Source organism: Malaclemys terrapin, chromosome 7 (assembly GCF_027887155.1).
Source record: "Malaclemys terrapin pileata isolate rMalTer1 chromosome 7, rMalTer1.hap1, whole genome shotgun sequence".
NCBI lineage: Eukaryota > Metazoa > Chordata > Testudines > Emydidae > Malaclemys > Malaclemys terrapin.
This window is the reverse complement of record NC_071511.1, coordinates 124,645,501-124,663,458: the sequence shown is the minus strand read 5'-3', so window position 1 is coordinate 124,663,458 and position 17,958 is coordinate 124,645,501. Positions and strand designations below refer to the sequence as shown.

Below are 17,958 nucleotides of genomic sequence, written 5' to 3'. Positions count from 1 at the left end.
TTTATTTTTTATGACAAATGTTTGCACTGTAAAAAACAAAAGAAATAGTATTTCATTTCACCTAAGTACTGTAGTGCAATCTCTTTATAATGAAAGTTGAACTTACAAATGTAGAATTATGTACAAAAAATAACTGCATTCAAAAATAAAACAACGTAAAACTTTAGAACCTGCAAGTCCACTCAGTCCTACTTCTTGATCAGCCAATCCCTCAGACAAACAAGTTTGGTTGCAATTTGCAGAAGATAATGGTGCCCACTTCTTGGTTATGTCACCTGAAAGTGAGAACAGGTGTTCCCATGGCACTGTTGTAGCTGGCATCACAAGATATTTACATGCCAGATACGCTAAAGATTCATATGTCCCTTCATGCTTCAACCACCATTCCAGAAGACATGCTAATGACGGATTCTGCTCAATAATGATCCAAAGCAGTGCAGACCGACGCATGTTCACTTTCATCATCTGAGTCAGATGCCACCAGCAGAAGGTTGATTTTCTTCTTTGGTGATTCGGGTTCTGTAGTTTCCTCATCGGCACGTTGCTCATTTAAGACATCTGAAAGCATTCTCCACACCTTGTCCCTCTCAGAGTTTGGAAGGCACTTCAGATTCTTCTACCTTGGGTCGAGTGCTGTATCTATCCTTAGAAATCTCACATTGGTATCTTCTTTGCGTTTTGTCAAATCTGCTGTGAAAGTGTTCTTAAAACGAACATGTGCTGGGTCATCATCCAAGACTGCTATAACATGAAATATATGGCAGAATGCAGGTAAAACAGAACAGGAGACATGCAATTCTCCACCAAGGAGTTCAGTCACAAATGTAATTAATGCACTATTTTTTTTAACGAGCATTATCAGCATGGAAGCATGTCCTCTGGACTGGTGGACGACGCATGAAGGGGCATATGAATGTTTAACATATCAGGCATATAAATACCTTGCAATGCCACTACAAAAGTGCCATGTGAAGGCCCGTTCTCACTTTCAGGTGACATTGTAAATAAGAAGCAGTCAGAAGTATCTCCCGTAAACGTAAACAAACTTGTTTGTCTTAGCAATTGGCTGAACAAGAAGTAGGACTGACTGGACTTGTAGGTCCTAAAGTTTTACATTGTTTTTTTGTTACTAAAAACAAAACAAACAAATCTACAAGTTACACTTTTACGACAAAGAGACTGCACTACAGTACTTGTATGAGGTTAACTGAAACATACTATTTTTTGTTTATCATTTTTACAGTGCAAATATTTGTAATAAAAAATATAAAGTGAGCACTGTGTACTTTGTATTTTGTGTTGTAATAGAATCAACATATTAGAAAATGTAGAAAAACATCCAAAACTACTTAATAAATTTCAATTGGTATTCTTCTATCGTTTAATAGTACAATGAATCGCGATTAGTTTTTTTAATCCCAGTTAATTTTTTTGAGTTAAATGCGTGAGTTAACTGCGATTAATCGACAGCCCTAATTAAAAAGTAAAACCACTTTTTTCCCCTAAATATTGAAAAGACAAAAATTGTAAAACAACAACAGTAAAGGTGGCATTTCCAAATTAGTCTTGAATCAGTATTGTGGTTTCTATGTTTAAAAGTTTTAGGAATTCACGCTTAATCCTTTTATAGCAAACTGATAACACGGGTCATTTCTGCAACATCATAGCCTGATTTAATTATCTACTAGAGAAAGACCAGGTGGGTTAGGTAATATCTTTTATTGGACCAAGTTCTGTTGGAGAGAGAGAGACAAGCTTTCAAGTTTACAAAAGCCCTCATCTCGCTAATATCCTGGGACCAACATGGCTACAGCACCATTTAATTATATACTGTATTTTAATATTTTCATCAGCTCCAAGTCATTTTTAAACTTTGCCACAACAGACCAAATCATTGCAATACTGAAACAGTTAGGTTTGTTTAATTGATATTACTTAAAAAAAAATATTTGTGGTAAAGTTTCAGGTTTAGTTTCTTAAGTTACTGATGAGCCTCTATGAAATTATAAGTCTCAATTCATCTCCATGCACATACAAGCAGTATTCAAACTTCAAAAGGAATCTAGCCATTGTCATTTATTAATCATTAAAATGAGGTAACCTGTTTGCTCCAACTAATTCTACAACATTAGCACTGTTGTTTCTACCTGAGGCAGTCTCCCATGAAGCAGAGCTTGATCTTTTTCTTAAGAGACATCCATTGCCCTGTTAATAAGATGAAAAAGAAGTTACTTGTTTGAGCCTGACAGTGGTTTTAAACAGGTCTCGTTGGTTGGTGAAATAAATGCCGTATTAAATTTTAGAAAACACACACCAATGCCGTTTCCATTTATTTAAAACTACTTTTTGTTTCTGTTGACTGTAAGGTTCACATCTAACTTGGGGGTTCTCAAACCTCATTGCATCGCGACCCCCTTCTGACAACAAAAATTACTACATGACCCCAGGAGGGGGAACCAAAGCCTGGGTGCGCACAAGCCCTGCCACCCCAGGTGGGGGGACAAAGCCCAATCCCAAGGGCTTCAGCCCCGGGCGGGAGGCCTGTAACCTGAGCCCCGCCGCCCAGGGCTAAAGCCGAAGCCAGAGCCCCACCGCCCAGGGATGAAGCCCCAGGCCCCAGCAAGTCTAACGCCAGCACTGGTGACCCTATTAAAATGGGGTCATGATCACTTTGGTCCCCACCCAGTCTGAGAACCGCTGCCTTAATTCTAAAGTTGTAAATACCTAAAAAGCGGCATACAGGGAGAGAGGATCACTGCTTCACCTAAAATTACCTTGTCAAAACAAGCTTTTTTTTTTTTAAATAAAATGCCATCAGTTAAATCAATATCTTCACTTTATATTATTTTTGCATACTTGTACTGGTTTCCAGCATCAGTACATCTGCCTTTGCATTTAAGTTTACCACTGGGAGGCGGACTGCAATTTCCATCAAAGCACTGTTTACACTGAAAATTGAGAATGAAAGCAGACCACTGCTTCCAGGAAGAGAGCTAACGTCCCTTCCTATTGCTCAATGGTTATGACTTAAGGTTATGAATTATCAGATGGGTCCTCAAGGTTTGGTGTGTTAAAGTAAACTTATACCTAGCTTGGGTAGTCTTGTGTTTTGAGCAGATAACTTTTAAGCTAGTTATTTCTGACTAACCTAAAAATAGCTATTAATCAGTTTATCAATGCTTTGCTTAAAAAGACAATACTATGTAATATATGCCCTACGTAATCACATTCACCTAAAATATTGGTCAGAGGTTTGGCCCTTATTGACACTTGCAGACATACCTGGTTTGATATACCTGTTCCTAAGAATACCTTTACTGGACTGAAGGGCTGCAGTTTAGATTGTTCCATTCTGTGTCTCTTCTGCTCTCCTTCTTTGCAGTAAGTTTCCAGTGGTAACCAATATTGAGACTCACCAGGGCTGTACTGGAGCTTTGTGGAATGCCCGGCTTTTTGGCACAAAGGCTTATTGTTCACATTACCATTACTTCTGGCATAGTTTTTTAAGACATCAGCTTCTGATGTTGAAACCCATTTGCTGGCATCTGAACTGGCCTCCTCTAGATCCATACAGTCAATCCGCTGTTCCCTACCATTTTCATAAAACAACTGTGTTCTTGTTTTAATTGGACACTTTTCATTCCTCCCCGGTTCTCTCTTACTGGTCGTATCCTTTTTTGTCAAGGAATAGTTGGGAGGGCCTGCAGACATAAGGAGTTTTCGAACCACAACCTTCGGATACTTTGTGCTTAGCACCGTGCATGCTCTATTGTTCTCTAAAACTTTTGGACTGTCTTTTTTCTCTCTGTTAGCTCCTCTCAATAAGTCATCCATTACAGGACTCTTGTTTGGTGATTGGACTGGAATCTTTTCCCTCCTAGTTTTCTTCTGAGATGATATTTTCTTTTCAAATCGTTCTGTACGTATGACCGACAGTTCAACATCCCCATTTTTTACATTTCTTTTGTCCGGAGAACACAATACAATTCTGTCTTTATTGCCAAATTTAAAAAGATACAAAATATAAAAATTAATTATGCATAATTTAGTCACCACACTATTACAAAGAGAAATAAAGAAGCCTTTAGACACAAAATATGAAGTAACAATGCAGAACCTACTGTCAAATAAAGAAAAGTTATGTCCTTAATTCAGGTTAACTAACCAGAGTTAGCCAACTCTGGGTAATATGGCAGTGAAGACACAGCAACTCAGCTTTTAACTCTGTTTAGCAGCTTGAATTAAAGCCTCTATGGGAATGTGGGGTTGAACTCAAGCTGTTAACTCAAGTTAAAAACTAATTTGGATTAGCAGCTTGAGTTCAACATCATGCCCCTAGAGACTAACTCAACCTGCTAACCAGAGTTAAAAACTGAGTTGCTGTCTCTTTACTGCTAGCTTAGTTAACTAACCCGAATTAAGACCACACCTTTTGTTACTCCATCTTTCTCTCTCACCAGCCGAACAGACTATTAAGCAATTCAATGTTCACTTGCACTATGTAAATTATTTCAAACAGTATTTTCATGCCCAAAACATAAAAATGAAACTGATCAGCAACATTTCTTAAACATCTGGTTATACAGCTAAGGTCTTCTATAGGTTAGAAGTTTCACAACTGGAAATAAGTTTAGTTAGATTTCTGCACTTGTATAATTTAGGAAAACTCATGTATGAAAGATCTTTCATAACAATGATTAACTTACCTTGTTTTGGAGCTGGTTTGAAGAAATCTGTAATAGACTGATTTCTGAAAAGGAAACAGAAGTATTATAGCCTAAATATACAGTTTTCACGATATCAATGCTGCTGTAGGAAATACAGATAAAACTGAAATCCTGTAATATTTTACCCATTTGTTACAGAAAATTTTGTAAGTTAAAACTAAGTTCCAATAGCATTCTGTCCAGTATAAAGCCTTGAAAAAACAAGCAGATGACAGAATTCCTTTTCCTACTCAGAATGGTATGAGAAACTATAAAAAGTACTAAGCTAAGTTCTCTGTAAGCTGTGCGGCCGCGCAGCACCCTATTTAGCGCTGCGCAGGCACTCGGGGAACCTACTCACTGACCTGCCACGACCGGGGGAGGGGGCGCCCCAACCTACCACAGCCGGGGCAGCCCCCCGCCCCAACTATGCCACAGGCCCAGACCTGCCGTGGCCGGCGTGGCCCCCCAGCCCCAACTATGCCGGGGCCTGGGCGGGGCAGCACGGCCCTGCCCCAGCCCAGACCCAGCTGCGGCCAGGGAAGCACAGCACGGCCTGGCCCCAGTCTGGACTTGTCGTGGGGAACCCCTCCCCAAACCCAGCCGGACCTGTGGGGGCCAGGGAGTGGCACCTATCCTGTGGCCCCAGCCCCGGAGCTGCTGCAGCAGGGAGAGGTGCTCCCGCCCAGCCCAGGTGCTGCTGTGGGGAGAAAGAGCTGGGGGGGAGGGAGTCCTCTCTCTCCCCACCGTAGCCCCCTCCTGCACCCCAACCCCTCATACCCGGCTCCACCTCAGAGTCTGCACCACCAGAGCCCTCACATCCCTGGAACCCAACCCTCTGCCCCAGCCCTGAGCCCCTCATCCCTGGCCCCACCCCAGAGCCTGCACCCCCAGCCGGAGCCCTCACTCCCCTGCACCCCATCCCTCTGCCCCAGCCGAGCCCCCTCGCACACTCCGAACCTCTTGGCCCCACCCCACAATATGGATTTTGTTATGTGCACCGATATGAAGGTGATGTGCCACACATCACGTCTATAATGGTGCACATAACAAAATTCATTCCGCACATGGGTGGGAAAAATTAGAGGGAACACTAGTACTAAGTGGTCATTTTTTAAGGGTGAGATTTTCAAAGCTGATGAGGGGATTTAGCCACACTGCTTCTATTAATTTTGACTGAACCTGTGTGACCAAAACCCCTGCATTCGACTCTGAAAATCTCAATTAACCAGTCTTGCTGATCAAGCTCTGGAGATACTTAGGTATAGTTTTTAAAACATCCCTGATTTACAATTGCAACCTCCTCCTCTCTGAACACACTGCCTTTGCTCTTTGTTATCCAATAATCTATTTCTACTGTAAAATGATCAACACCCGCACAACACACCTTTCAAGATCCATTGTTCCTACACATGCCTAGCACAATATGTGGTGTTCCTCATCCAATGCACTGAATGCCCCAATAGCAACTATGTGGGTGAAACCAGACAATCACTACGCTGTCAAATGTACTCACACAGGAAAGTGATAAGAGAGAAAAAAAATTACATCACATGTGGGTGAACGCTTTTCACAAAGCGATCACTATCTCTGACCTATCAGTCTTAATCGTCAAAGGAAACCAGCACAACACTTTCAAAAGAGAGCCTGGGAGCATAAATTAAAATTTTTGCTATACACTAAAAATCATGGACTCAATAGACACACTGGATTTATGGCTCATTACAACAATCTATAATCCACTAACAACCCCCCCTCCCCCAAGTTGCTTCCCCCCCCCCCCCCCCCCCGGGCTTCTTTTCCTCCCTATAACTAGAGCGGTGGTAATGCCACTTCAAGCCACTTCACCTTGAATATACACACACAAAACAATGTACAGGAGAGCGTCTCCCATCGACGTAGCTACTGCCTCTCAGGGAGGTGGATTAACTACACCGACCAGAGAGGTGTCTCCCATCGGCACAGGAGCATCTTCACTTAAGCGCTACAGCGACACTTCTCAGACTCAGACTTTAAGGCCAGAAGGGACCATCGTGATCATCTAATCCGACCTCCTGCACATTGCAGGCCATAAAGCCTCACACACCTATTTCTGTCATAGACCACTAACCTCTGGCTGAGCTACTGAAGTCCTCAAGCCATGATTTAAAGACTTCAAGTGACAAAGAATCCACCATGTATACTAGTTTAAACCTGCAATTGATCCATGCCCCACGCTACACAGGAAGGAGAAAAACCCCTAGGGTCTCTCCCAATCTGACCCAAGGGAAAATTCCTTTCCAATCCCAAATATGGCAATCAGATAGACCCTGAACATGTGGACAAGACCCACCAGCCAGACACATGGGAAAGAATTCTCGGTCACAACTCAGAGCCCTCCCCATCTTGTGTCCCATCACCAACCATTGGAGATATCTGCTGCTAGCAGTCGCAGATGGGTCACATGCCACTGTAGGCAGTCTCAACAGAACATCCCCTTCATAAACTTATCAAGGTCAGTCTGGAAGCCAGTTAGGTTTTTTGCCCCCACTGCTCCCCTTGGAAGGCTGTTCCAGAACTTCACTCCTCTGATGGTTGGAAACCTTTGCCTAATGTCAAGCCTGAACTTACTGATGGCCAGTTTATATTCATTTGTTCTTGTGTCCACATTGGCAACGTAACTTACATAACTCCTCTCCCCCCCCCGGTATTTATCCCTCTGATGTATTTATAGACAACAATCATACCTCCCCTCAGCCTTCTTTTGGTTAAGCTAATCAAGCAAAGCTCTTTGAGTCTCCTCTTATAAGGTAGGTTTTCTATTCCTCAGTTCATCCTAGTAGCCCTTCTCTGCACCTGTTCCAGTTTGAATTAATCTTTCTTCAACATGGGAGACCAGAATTGCACAGAATATTCCAGATGAGGTCTCAACAGTGCCTTGTATAATGGTACTAATACTTCTCTGTCTCTACTGGAATACCTCGCCTGATGCATCCTAGGACTGCATTAGCCTTTTTCATGGCTGTATCACATTGGCATAGTCATCCTATGATCAACCAATACATCCAGAAAAAAGAAGAACAGGAGTACTTGTGGCACCTTTTGCGGATACAGATTAACACGGCTGCTACTCTGAAACCAATACATCCAGGTCTTTCTCCTCCTCCTGTCTCTTCCAAATGATCGGTCCCCAGCTTACAGCAAAAATTCTTGTTGTTAGACTTTTCAAAGTCCTCCAGATCTTCTTGTATGATATTCTGGTCCTCTTCCGTACGGACAATACCTCCCAACTTTGTCTCATTCGCAAATTTTATTAGCACACTCCCACTTTTTGTGCCACGGTCATTAATAAAAATGTTAATGAAGATTTGTCCCAAGACCAATCCCTGAGGAACTCCATTAGTAACTTCCCTCCAGCTTGACAGTTTACCTTTCAGTATGACCCATTGTAGTCTTACCTTCAGCCAGTTCCTTATTCACCTTTCAATTTTCATATTAATTCTCATCAATAGTTTCCCATGTAGAACTGTATCAGATGCAGCATTTTAAGTGTAGACCCGCCTTGAGGGCTTGCCTTCATGTACAGCACTACAGCTTAGCTGCACCACTTTACTGAAGACACTACTACACTGATGGGAGAGCTTCTCCATTCAGTGTAGTTAATCCACCTCTCCAACAGGCGGTAGCTATGTTGATAGGAGAAGCTCTCCCACTGACATAGCACTATCTACACAGGGGGTTAGGTTGGTATAATTACATCGCTCAGGGGTGTGGATTTTTCAGACCTCTGAGCAACGTAGTTATACCAATATAGGTCTATAGTCCTGGCCTGAGTAAGTTTCCCAGACCTGAAGAAGAGCTCTGAATAACCTCATAAACTGATCACTTTCACCAACAGAAGCTGGTCCTATAAAAGATATTCCCTCACCCACCTTGTCTCTATCTGACCAGGTATACATTCAAGGGGAATCTCTTTGCCAAATGTACGCACCCTTTCCCTCAAAAGCAAATGTTTGGGCACTGCTGCTATTTGACATTCATGTGCAGCAACTGCAATCCAACATGAACTATATGTTGTATATCTTACTATAAGCAGCTGGCAAAACCAAAACCAAACCACCTTCAAGAGGATAGATAAAAGCTCTACCATTTTCTCTAGAGGTCACTCCAAATCAACCAGTATCACCTCCATCTTCTGTGGATTGTGCTTTAGCCAGGTAGCCCTTTTTCAGACCCCAAACTCAGTTAGACAGTACAGAAAGTGCAGTGATGAGACAGTGTTGCTTTGGCTGCATTAATCACCCAACTACCTATCTATCAAAAGGGGTGACAATTAAATCTTGTGAAAACCCACACAAGAAAGACTCAAGATAGGCAAGTTGGCCAGCTCTAACTTCTGCGTCCTTTCAGAAAGGAGCCAGTCAAGCAACGCTTTCTACCCTGATCAAGGATTAAATCCTTTAATTGAAACAGAAATCTTAGCCACTAACCAGGGGAAAAAAATATGATAGTAAAACGAGAAGCAGTGTGGTCTAATGGATAAAACAATGGCTTAGACTCAGGAGAACTGAGTTCCTATCCCTGCCCTGATAGTGACCTGCTCTGTGATCTTAGACAAGTCACATACTGTCTGTTTCGCATTCTACCCCTTCCTTCATCTACCTAAAATTGTAATCTTTTGGAGTAGGGACTTTCTCTTAACATGTCATTGTACAGAACCTAGCTCAATGGGGCTCCATTTGGACTGAGACCTCTGACCCTAATAGCCCCTTTGTGCCAACTGGCTTAGGGCGCACCCAACACACTTGTCAGAACATTTAGCCAAAGAGTGTCTTGTAAAGCAGGATATAAAAATTGGTGACATATTACTGTTAGGCAAGGTCTACACTACACTTATATCAGTATAACTAGGTCACGCAGGGGTGGGAAAAACCCACACCCCTGAGCAACATAGTTCTACCGACCAAACCCCCAGTGTAAACAGTGCTACGTTGGAAGGAGAGCTTCTTGCATCAACATAGCCACTGCCTCTCAAGGAGGTGGATTAACTACACTGACTGGCATAGAAGCATCTTCACTTAAGCGCTGCAGCTGCGCCGTCGCACTGTTTTAACTGTAGACCTGCCCTTAGTGGAAGTCACCTACTACAGAACAGGCCCAAAGAAAGTAACAGAACGCCACTAGCCATCACCTACAGCCCCCAACTAAAACCTCTCCAGCGCATCATCAAGGATCTACAACCTATCCTGGAGGACGACCCCTCACTCTGACAGACCTTTGGAGACTGGCCAATCCTCGCTTACAGACAGCCCCGCAACCTGAAGCGAATACTCACCAGCAACTACACACCACACAACTGAAACACTAACCCACGAATCAATCCCTGCAACAAACTGCATTGCCAACTCTGTCCGCATATCTATTCAAAGAACACCATCATAGGACCTAACCACATCAGCCACACCATCAGGGGCCCATTCAGCTGCATATCTACCCATGCGATATATGCCATCATGTGCCAGCAGTGCCCCTCTGCCATGTATATTGGCCAAAGCGGACAGTCTCTATGCAAAAGAATAAATGGACACAAATCAGACATCAAGAATTGTAACATTCAAAAACCAGTAGGAGAGCACTTCAATCTCCTTTGACACAACAACAGACTTAAAAGTGGCAATTCTTCAACCAAAAAAAACTTCAAAAGCAGACTTCAACGAGAAACTGCAGAACTAGAATTAATTTGCAAACTTGACACCATCAAATTAGGCCTGAATAGAGACTGGGAGTGGTTGGGTCACTACAAAAAATAATTTTCCCTCTGTTGATACTCGCACCTTCTTGTCAACTGTTGAGAATGGGCCACATCTACCATGATTGAATTGGCCTCGTCAGCACTACAAAAAGTAATTTTCTCTCTGTTGATATTCACCCCTTTTTGTTAACTGTTGGAAATGGGTCACATCCACATCCTAATTGAATTGGCCTCATTAGCATTGACCCCCCCCCCACTCGGTAAGGCAACTCCCATCTTTTCATGTGCTGTGTATTTATACCTGCCTACTGTATTTTCCACTCCATGCATCTGATGACATGGGTTATAGCCCACAAAAGCTTATGCCCAAATAAATTTGTCTCTAAGGTGCCATAAGGACTCCTCGTTGTTTTTGCTGATATCTGTATGTTTGTTAATATCACTTTTCACAGCACACTTAGTAGCTAGCTGGGAGGCTGTGATAAATGATACGTGATACTAACAACATACAAGTACCACTTACCACAGCCTCCCAGCTAGTTAGTAAGTCTGCCGTGAAAAGTGTTTGTTAATATTATTTTTCTCAGCAAGCCCCAGGAAAATTAAGCCCTGGATGGGGAGGTCAGAGGGGAAAGGCAGTGAGGGCCCAGGGCAATGGGGGCAAGGGCAGGGTTGAGCCTGAATGGCCGGAGCTGCGGCTCAGCTCACACTGCTGCATCGTCAGAGCAGGGTCTGCACAGCTAAAGCCGGGGGTTGGAGCCCACTGCTATGCAGCCGGGACCAGGAAGTCAGCAGCAGGAGCCTGGGATCAGAGCCAGGGGCCAGCAGCCCCACAGTCGGTCTCCTGAAGTCCTGCCACCGGAGGCAGAACCCATAACAGTCTAACTCAAAAGTAATGGAACGAGCACCATCTACACTCTCTTCCCAGAAGAGAAGGAACTTATTGCTGACTCGCATGATGGTTCCTATTTTTATTTGTGGAAGTTTCTTTAGGTTCCAAACAGATGATGTTGAAAGGAGGAGTCTGATGTACGGCGAATGGTCTTTATTAAAATAAGCAACAGAGAGTCCTGTGGCACCTTTAAGACTAACAGATGTATTGGAGCATAAGCTTTCGTGGGTGAATGCCCACTTCGTCGGATGCATGTTAATTAAAATAGTTTCCTAAGGGTGATGTAACCAGAGTGTACTTTTTCTAACACTCTAGTCAAGCTGAATTAGTATGCAGATGAAAAGCAGAAGATTACAAAGACCAGCTTTATTTGTTGAGGACTGTCTAAGATCGCCAATTAATCTGTAAAAGCATAACCAAAATATGGGTAAAGTGATTACTTAATTCCAATAAAACAAGCTATGAGAGACATGTTACAAAACTTTTAGCTCTGAGCCTGAAAAGGACAGTTAGCGCTGTATCTAGAAGTCCAGCAAATGCCTCAATTCAGGGACTTAAGCACATGCCTCCAGAAAGTCAGTGTGACTACAGTACTCACATATTTAGAGTTAGGAACATACTTAAGTACCCTGCTGAACTGAGGCTTGAGTTTGTAGCATTTTTCAGTCACTTTTTAAGAGTACTAATATATTAATTTTTATATTTGATTTAAAAAAAGACTGGAGGAGAAACCTTATCTTTAAAAAAAACAACACTAAGTTTTGATTGCCTTGCTTTTAAGGCGCACACACACAGGAAATTTCCTGCACCTAATGTTAATTTAAATGGGTTAAATTAAAATTTGAATTTCAGAGTATACTCACAATTGCAACAAATGTGTGCTGTGACCAGACTATATGACCATATAAAAACTAACTATGTATTCTTGTTAACATCTAGGGTAGATGCAACATCACAGCCACACTTGGGGGAAAATCCATATTTAGGAGAAAATCATTTTACATATTATCAAGATAGACAAGTCATGAATAGTACATAAAAAGCCCTGATCATCATTATTGTGATAATTAAATATCTTCCACCTTTGCCTCACCCAGCAGGAGAAGAAAGGCTCTTGGAGGAAGCTCTATTCTCCAGCCTTCTCCCAGCAGGCCCACAGCAGTAGCATCTTCCCAGCCCTTGCACTCTGAAGCAAGGGTGGTCAGAAACTTCAGTCCAAAAGAAGGGACAGAAAAACCTGAGTATATATGCCTTTCTTTCAGGGTTAAAATAGTAAATGGTATGCAATTTTATTTGATATTTGCTCTTTCCATCAATTTTTGTTTTTTTAATGTCACTGTAAAATTTAGAACAGAAAGGGTAGAAGGACAGACCTTAAAGACACATTGCCTTTTGTAACCATGGGCGATAGTATCTGTCCTATTAATAGGTCAATGATCACTCAAGACTAATATACTCCATTGTCTGAGAGAGGGTATTAGATACTTCAGATAAAGGCAAACAACACAGACAAATAACTCTGTAGGGGTAAAAACCTAAAAGGATGCATAGGTTTGTGTGTATTTTGGGAAGCAGTGCATTTTTGCCTCCCCTTTAAAAACCAAACATTGAAAATCCACAAAAACAACAAGGAATCCGGTGGCACCTTTTTTACCCTCGAAAGCTTATGCCCAAATAAATCTGTTAGTCTTTAAGGTGCCACTGGACTCCTTGTTGTTTTTGTGGATACAGACTAACACGGCTACCCCCTGATAATTGAAAATCCAGGCCATCAGCCCTGGAAGATGGAGAACTAGTGAAGTGACAGTGTCACAACAATTAAAAGAATGAAAGTAAGTAATTGAGAGGGGAAAGATTTTCAGTCAGACTTGAAAACGTAAATTGAGGAAGATGTTGACAAAAACATTTTAAAGGGGGAAAAAAAGCCTTTATTAAATCTTTCAAATAATGTGCGAGTACACAATACATCCGAGACCACCAAAAAGGACTCAGGGGGACCCCACACACAACTGGGATGATCTTACTCGACATTCCTGATAATAAGACAAGCAGCAAACAAAATGCTTCAAAAAAAAAAAAAAAAAAAAGAGCAAACAACCCATCTAACACACTTTTCAAGCTTTCTTTGTATCTCATAAAACAGGAAACAACAGTACAAGCCTATTTTTAATAAAATCTCCTTATAAAGTACTTTTAACCACTGAAACGAATCTGTTTAATACCCTAAGAACATAAGGGCCCACAGTCCTTCCAAAGTATTTATTATCTGTGTCCATCTTCTTCAGATCCATGTTTAATCTTTAAAGAAATCTGCAGCAGCACCAATATTTCTAGTCCATCAAACAAAGCAGTTACACAAAATGGGAGCAGGGTACCAAACATATCTGCCCTTGCCACAATAGCATCTCAAACTAATATATCTACAGGAGTGATGACTTTGTTTTGTCCCTCTGGAAGCTCTTTAATATCTACCATCTCATGACAGTCTTTTCAAAGTCTGCAAAGTACCAGGATGCAAGTTGGCCAACAGACATTTTCAAAATAACCACTTTCATCTGAACGCTTCACAAAGAACAAAAGCCACACAGATCAGTTTCACTTTCCCAAATAGGAAGTCATACAGAGAGGACAATGAAACCATACCGGTTTCCATTCCAGAACAGGTAATATTAAGATGGAGGAAAATCAAAGGAAATAGAAGGGCAAAATAAGGTGTTCCACTATGTAGGAGAAAGCCTCCTGTCACATACAGAAAGTTTGGGATGGAGCTGACCAAGTCATCAGCAGAATTCATCTGATTGCAAGTGTAACACCAATAGAATCTGGTCATCGGTGGTCAGGACTGAACCCGAGACCTCTGAAGCTTAGTGTACGAGATTCTACTGCATGAGCTAAAAGCCATATGGCTCTTACCTAAGACTGTAGCTGACTCATCAATCTCTAGTTGGGCTAGGTGCCACTAGAGGAGGACACAGCACCACACCAAGCAAGCATGGGTTACATGAACAGCTGGACAGATGAACCCAGATGATATAAAAAAATTTCATTTGGTGCCACCCTCACGTTGATTTGATTTCAATATCATGAGCTGGTATTAATCATATCTGGGACAGGCCAACTAGAGTTAAAGATAAACAGAAGTTCTCTCTTTTGATCTGAGCTCTTAAAACCAGTTCTCTCAAATTAGCTACAGTTCTTGCTGGACTCAAAACAGACTAGTACATGTTGAGAGCTGCAACCTCTGCACACATGGGTAGGACTCCAGTATGACTGACTTGCTGAATTAGTACTTTTTGGGTCAGCCACCATTTTCAATTTGCTCCCAAGTCTGCCATTCAGCCATCTACTGTTATCAGAACCACTGGCACCAAATAAAAGTAAAGAAAGAGCTAGCCCATCACCTACAACAGGGGTCAGCAACCTTTCAGAAGTGTTTCAGAGTAGCAGCCGTGTTAGTCTGTATCCGCAAAAAGAACAGGAGTACTTGTGGCACATTAGAGACTAACAAATTTATTAGAGCATAAGCTTTCGTGGACTACAGCCCACTTCTTCGGATGCATATAGAGTGTGTGCCAAGTCTTCATTTATTCACTCTAATTTAGGGTTTTGCATGCCAGTAATACATTTTAATGTTTTTAGAAGGTCTCTTTCTATAAGTCTATAATATATAACTAAACTATTGTTGTATGTAAAGTAAATAAGGTTTTTAAAATGTTTAAGAAGCTTCATTTAAAATTAAATTAAAATGCAGAGCCTCCCGAACCGGTGGCCAGTGTGAGTGCCGCCGAAAATCAGCTTACATGCCGCCTTTGGCGCATGTCCCATAGGTTGCCTACCCCGACCTACAACTCTCCAAAGAGTGGAGAGATCAATTTGCCATCAGCACCTGTTATTAAGCAACACAACACTATCAATTCTTCACCTGCTTGTGAGAAAAACAAACAGCAGCACCAACACGCACATGAACACAGGAACTGCATAAGCAACAACCAGGAGCTCCATAGAGGCAAGTCCAACAACCCTCCTAAACCACAAGAAGTACTTTGCACCCCATGAAGGCCAAACCAAGCCCAGAAGGCACCTGTCTGACAGTCTCAAGTGGGTGGAACTTGGGAGAGTAGCACACTACAGTACTTATTTTCCTCTGAGTTGAGCACTTGCAAATGTATATACGGGCGAATCCTCCTAGAAAAACTGAGATGCAGCAGCACATACTGAGTTCTGGTGTCTCCCTAGGAGGTGGAGGGCGCTGCAGTCTCCTTGTGGGGACGACACCCCCCCCAGGGCACCCTGGGCGCTGCGGTCTCCTTGTGGGGACGACACCCCCCCCAGGGCACCCTGGGCGCTGCGGTCTCCTTGTGGGGACGACACCCCCCCCAGGGCACCCTGGGCGCTGCGGTCTCCTTGTGGGGACGACACCCCCCCCCAGGGCACCCTGGGCGCTGCGGTCTCCTTGTGGGGACGACACCCCCCCCCCAGGGCACCCTGGGCGCTGCGGTCTCCTTGTGGGGACGACACCCCCCCCCCCCCAGGGCACCCTGGGCGCTGCGGTCTCCTTGTGGGGACGACACCCCCCCCCAGGGCACCCTGGGCGCTGCGGTCTCCTTGTGGGACGACACCCCCCCCAGGGCACGCTGGGCGCTGCGGTCTCCTTGTGGGGACGACACCCCCCCCCCCAGGGCACCCTGGGCGCTGCGCTCTCCCGGGGGTGTCACCCCCCGCCGGCAGGGGGCGGGCCGGGACCTTTGCCGACACCTGCCTCCGCGCCCCAGAGCCACGTTCCCGCCCGGCCCGGCGGTACCTGCAGTCTCGGGCGCCCTCCCGCCCCGCGGCCGCCGGCTTCAAATGGCGGCCGGGCGAGCCCTGCGCGGAGGAGCCGGCGCCCAGGTGCCGGGTCATGGCTCCGGCTGCACCGCGGCCTCCGTCCAGGCGCGAGAGGAAACCAGGGCCGCGCCCGCGCCCTTCCCCATAGCACCGCCCAGCCGTGAGCGACGCCGCTGCCGGCCCCGCCCCTCCTGCGTGCGGGGCTCTGATTGGCTTCATGGGCAAGCGCGACCTCTCCCATTGGCTCTCAAGATGCATGGGGGCGGGGCAAGAGACCGATTGGCCGCTAGGCTGTAAGCGCGGGGGAGCGGCGCTGAGCGGGAGCCTCCTCCCCCGGCTCCGCCTCTCGACGGATGGAGGCGGGGGGGAGGGAAGAGGTCTGGCGACCCCGCCCCGTGCTGCCTCCCCCTTTCCCATTGGTCCGGGCACTGCGCGCGGGAAAAGTTCGCCCCGCTCCCTTTGTTGCGCGCGCGAAGCGTCGTCTGTGCCTCACAAAGCGATGGGGATGGGGGCGAGGCTCCGTCCTTGGGTGAGGGGAGTTACCCCCGCGCCGGCTCAGTCGCTGCTCGGGCCCTGCCCTGACCGCCCAGCCTGCTGCCTTTTCCAGTCAGCCCCCTTTTCCCCCCGTTCTGAGGGGCCCAGTGCCCCAGTCCCTCAGACTGCCCCGGCCCACGAGCAGCCTCATTCTGTACACGGATACCCACCCTCCACGTAGGGCGCTAGCAAATGTAAACACAGCCAGCCCTGTGCTGTCAGCTGCAGTAGGGGAACAATGTAGTGGGGGCCCCTTGTGCAAACAAAGCTCCTGGGAACAAGGGTCTTCAAACGTGGGGTGCACAGACCTAGTGTAAATAGAGGCTTTGGGAGCCAGCCACCACTGCAAAGTCCACAGGGGCCTGTTTACGGTGCTTGTGTGGTTCCCGTTACCAGAGTATCGGTGTGTCTTTAATACATTTATCCTCAGAGGGTCACAACACCCCGCTGAGGCAGAGAAGTGCTGTTGGCCCGCTTTCACAGCTGGAAAACCGAATAAAGGACTTGACCAAGGTCATACAGCAAGCCTCTGACAAAGCTGGACTCAAACCCCTCTCTCCAAAATCCTAGAGGAGCATCCAACCCTTTCCTCCCCGTTACCCCTGCCTGGAACAAATGGTGCCTTTGTAGGCCCGGGGTTTATATTAGTCTGATTCACTGAATGGGTAACACTAATGGTTGCACGTGGGACATAGACAAAGACCTCAAGCCTTGGCCAAAGGCTCAGAGAAATCAATAGAGGCACCAGCTACATATGCCAATACCATAATTAGGTTTAGGGAAGCCCAGTGGTGCTGTCTATAACATTCCTCTAGGCAAGTTTGTTTATAATCTCTCCAAAAATTGTCAGTAAAATAGTCTAATGACTAAATGAATTGAGTCTTAGCACAGGTAGTTGTGACACGGAGTATCAGAAGACCATTGCCTTTGAGGGTTGGTACAATCAGGAGCAAGTAGAGACATTGACTATAAAAGACTAGAGTGCACAAGAGGTTGTGATTTCCCTCCTCAGAACAATGCCATAGAAAAGAAACTGGCAAGTTACACTTTATATTGAAATTATTTTGTCTAAAAGTACTATCTTCAAAAAGTTCACCACCACCACCAAGACATACAGCATAAAGACTGGGGTTTGATGTAACAGGAGGTAAGCCAAGCATTAACATAGCAGCAAGGATGTTGCACTGGGGATGAGGGGATAAAATGGAAACAGCCAGGATCCTCCAAGAACCAAAACTGCAGTGGAGACCCACCCTCCATTGTGGAGAAAC

The 17,958-nt window shown here is 44.7% G+C and overlaps 1 protein-coding gene across 1 annotated transcript in view; it reads right to left on the bottom strand.

Annotated features, from left to right (window-relative positions):
- Positions 1–16,269, bottom strand: part of SLF2 (SMC5-SMC6 complex localization factor 2) — a 52,579-nt gene extending 36,310 nt beyond the window's left edge. The window contains exons 1-4 of the mRNA XM_054034311.1: positions 16,131–16,269; positions 4,707–4,750; positions 3,283–3,992; positions 2,148–2,205 (exon numbers count right to left, since the gene is read on the bottom strand). Of these exons, the coding sequence (XP_053890286.1) occupies positions 2,148–2,205; positions 3,283–3,992; positions 4,707–4,750; positions 16,131–16,228 (910 nt within the window). The 5' untranslated portion in view covers positions 16,229–16,269. The remainder of the gene's footprint in view (positions 1–2,147; positions 2,206–3,282; positions 3,993–4,706; positions 4,751–16,130) is intronic.
- Positions 16,270–17,958: the final 1,689 nt, after the last annotated feature.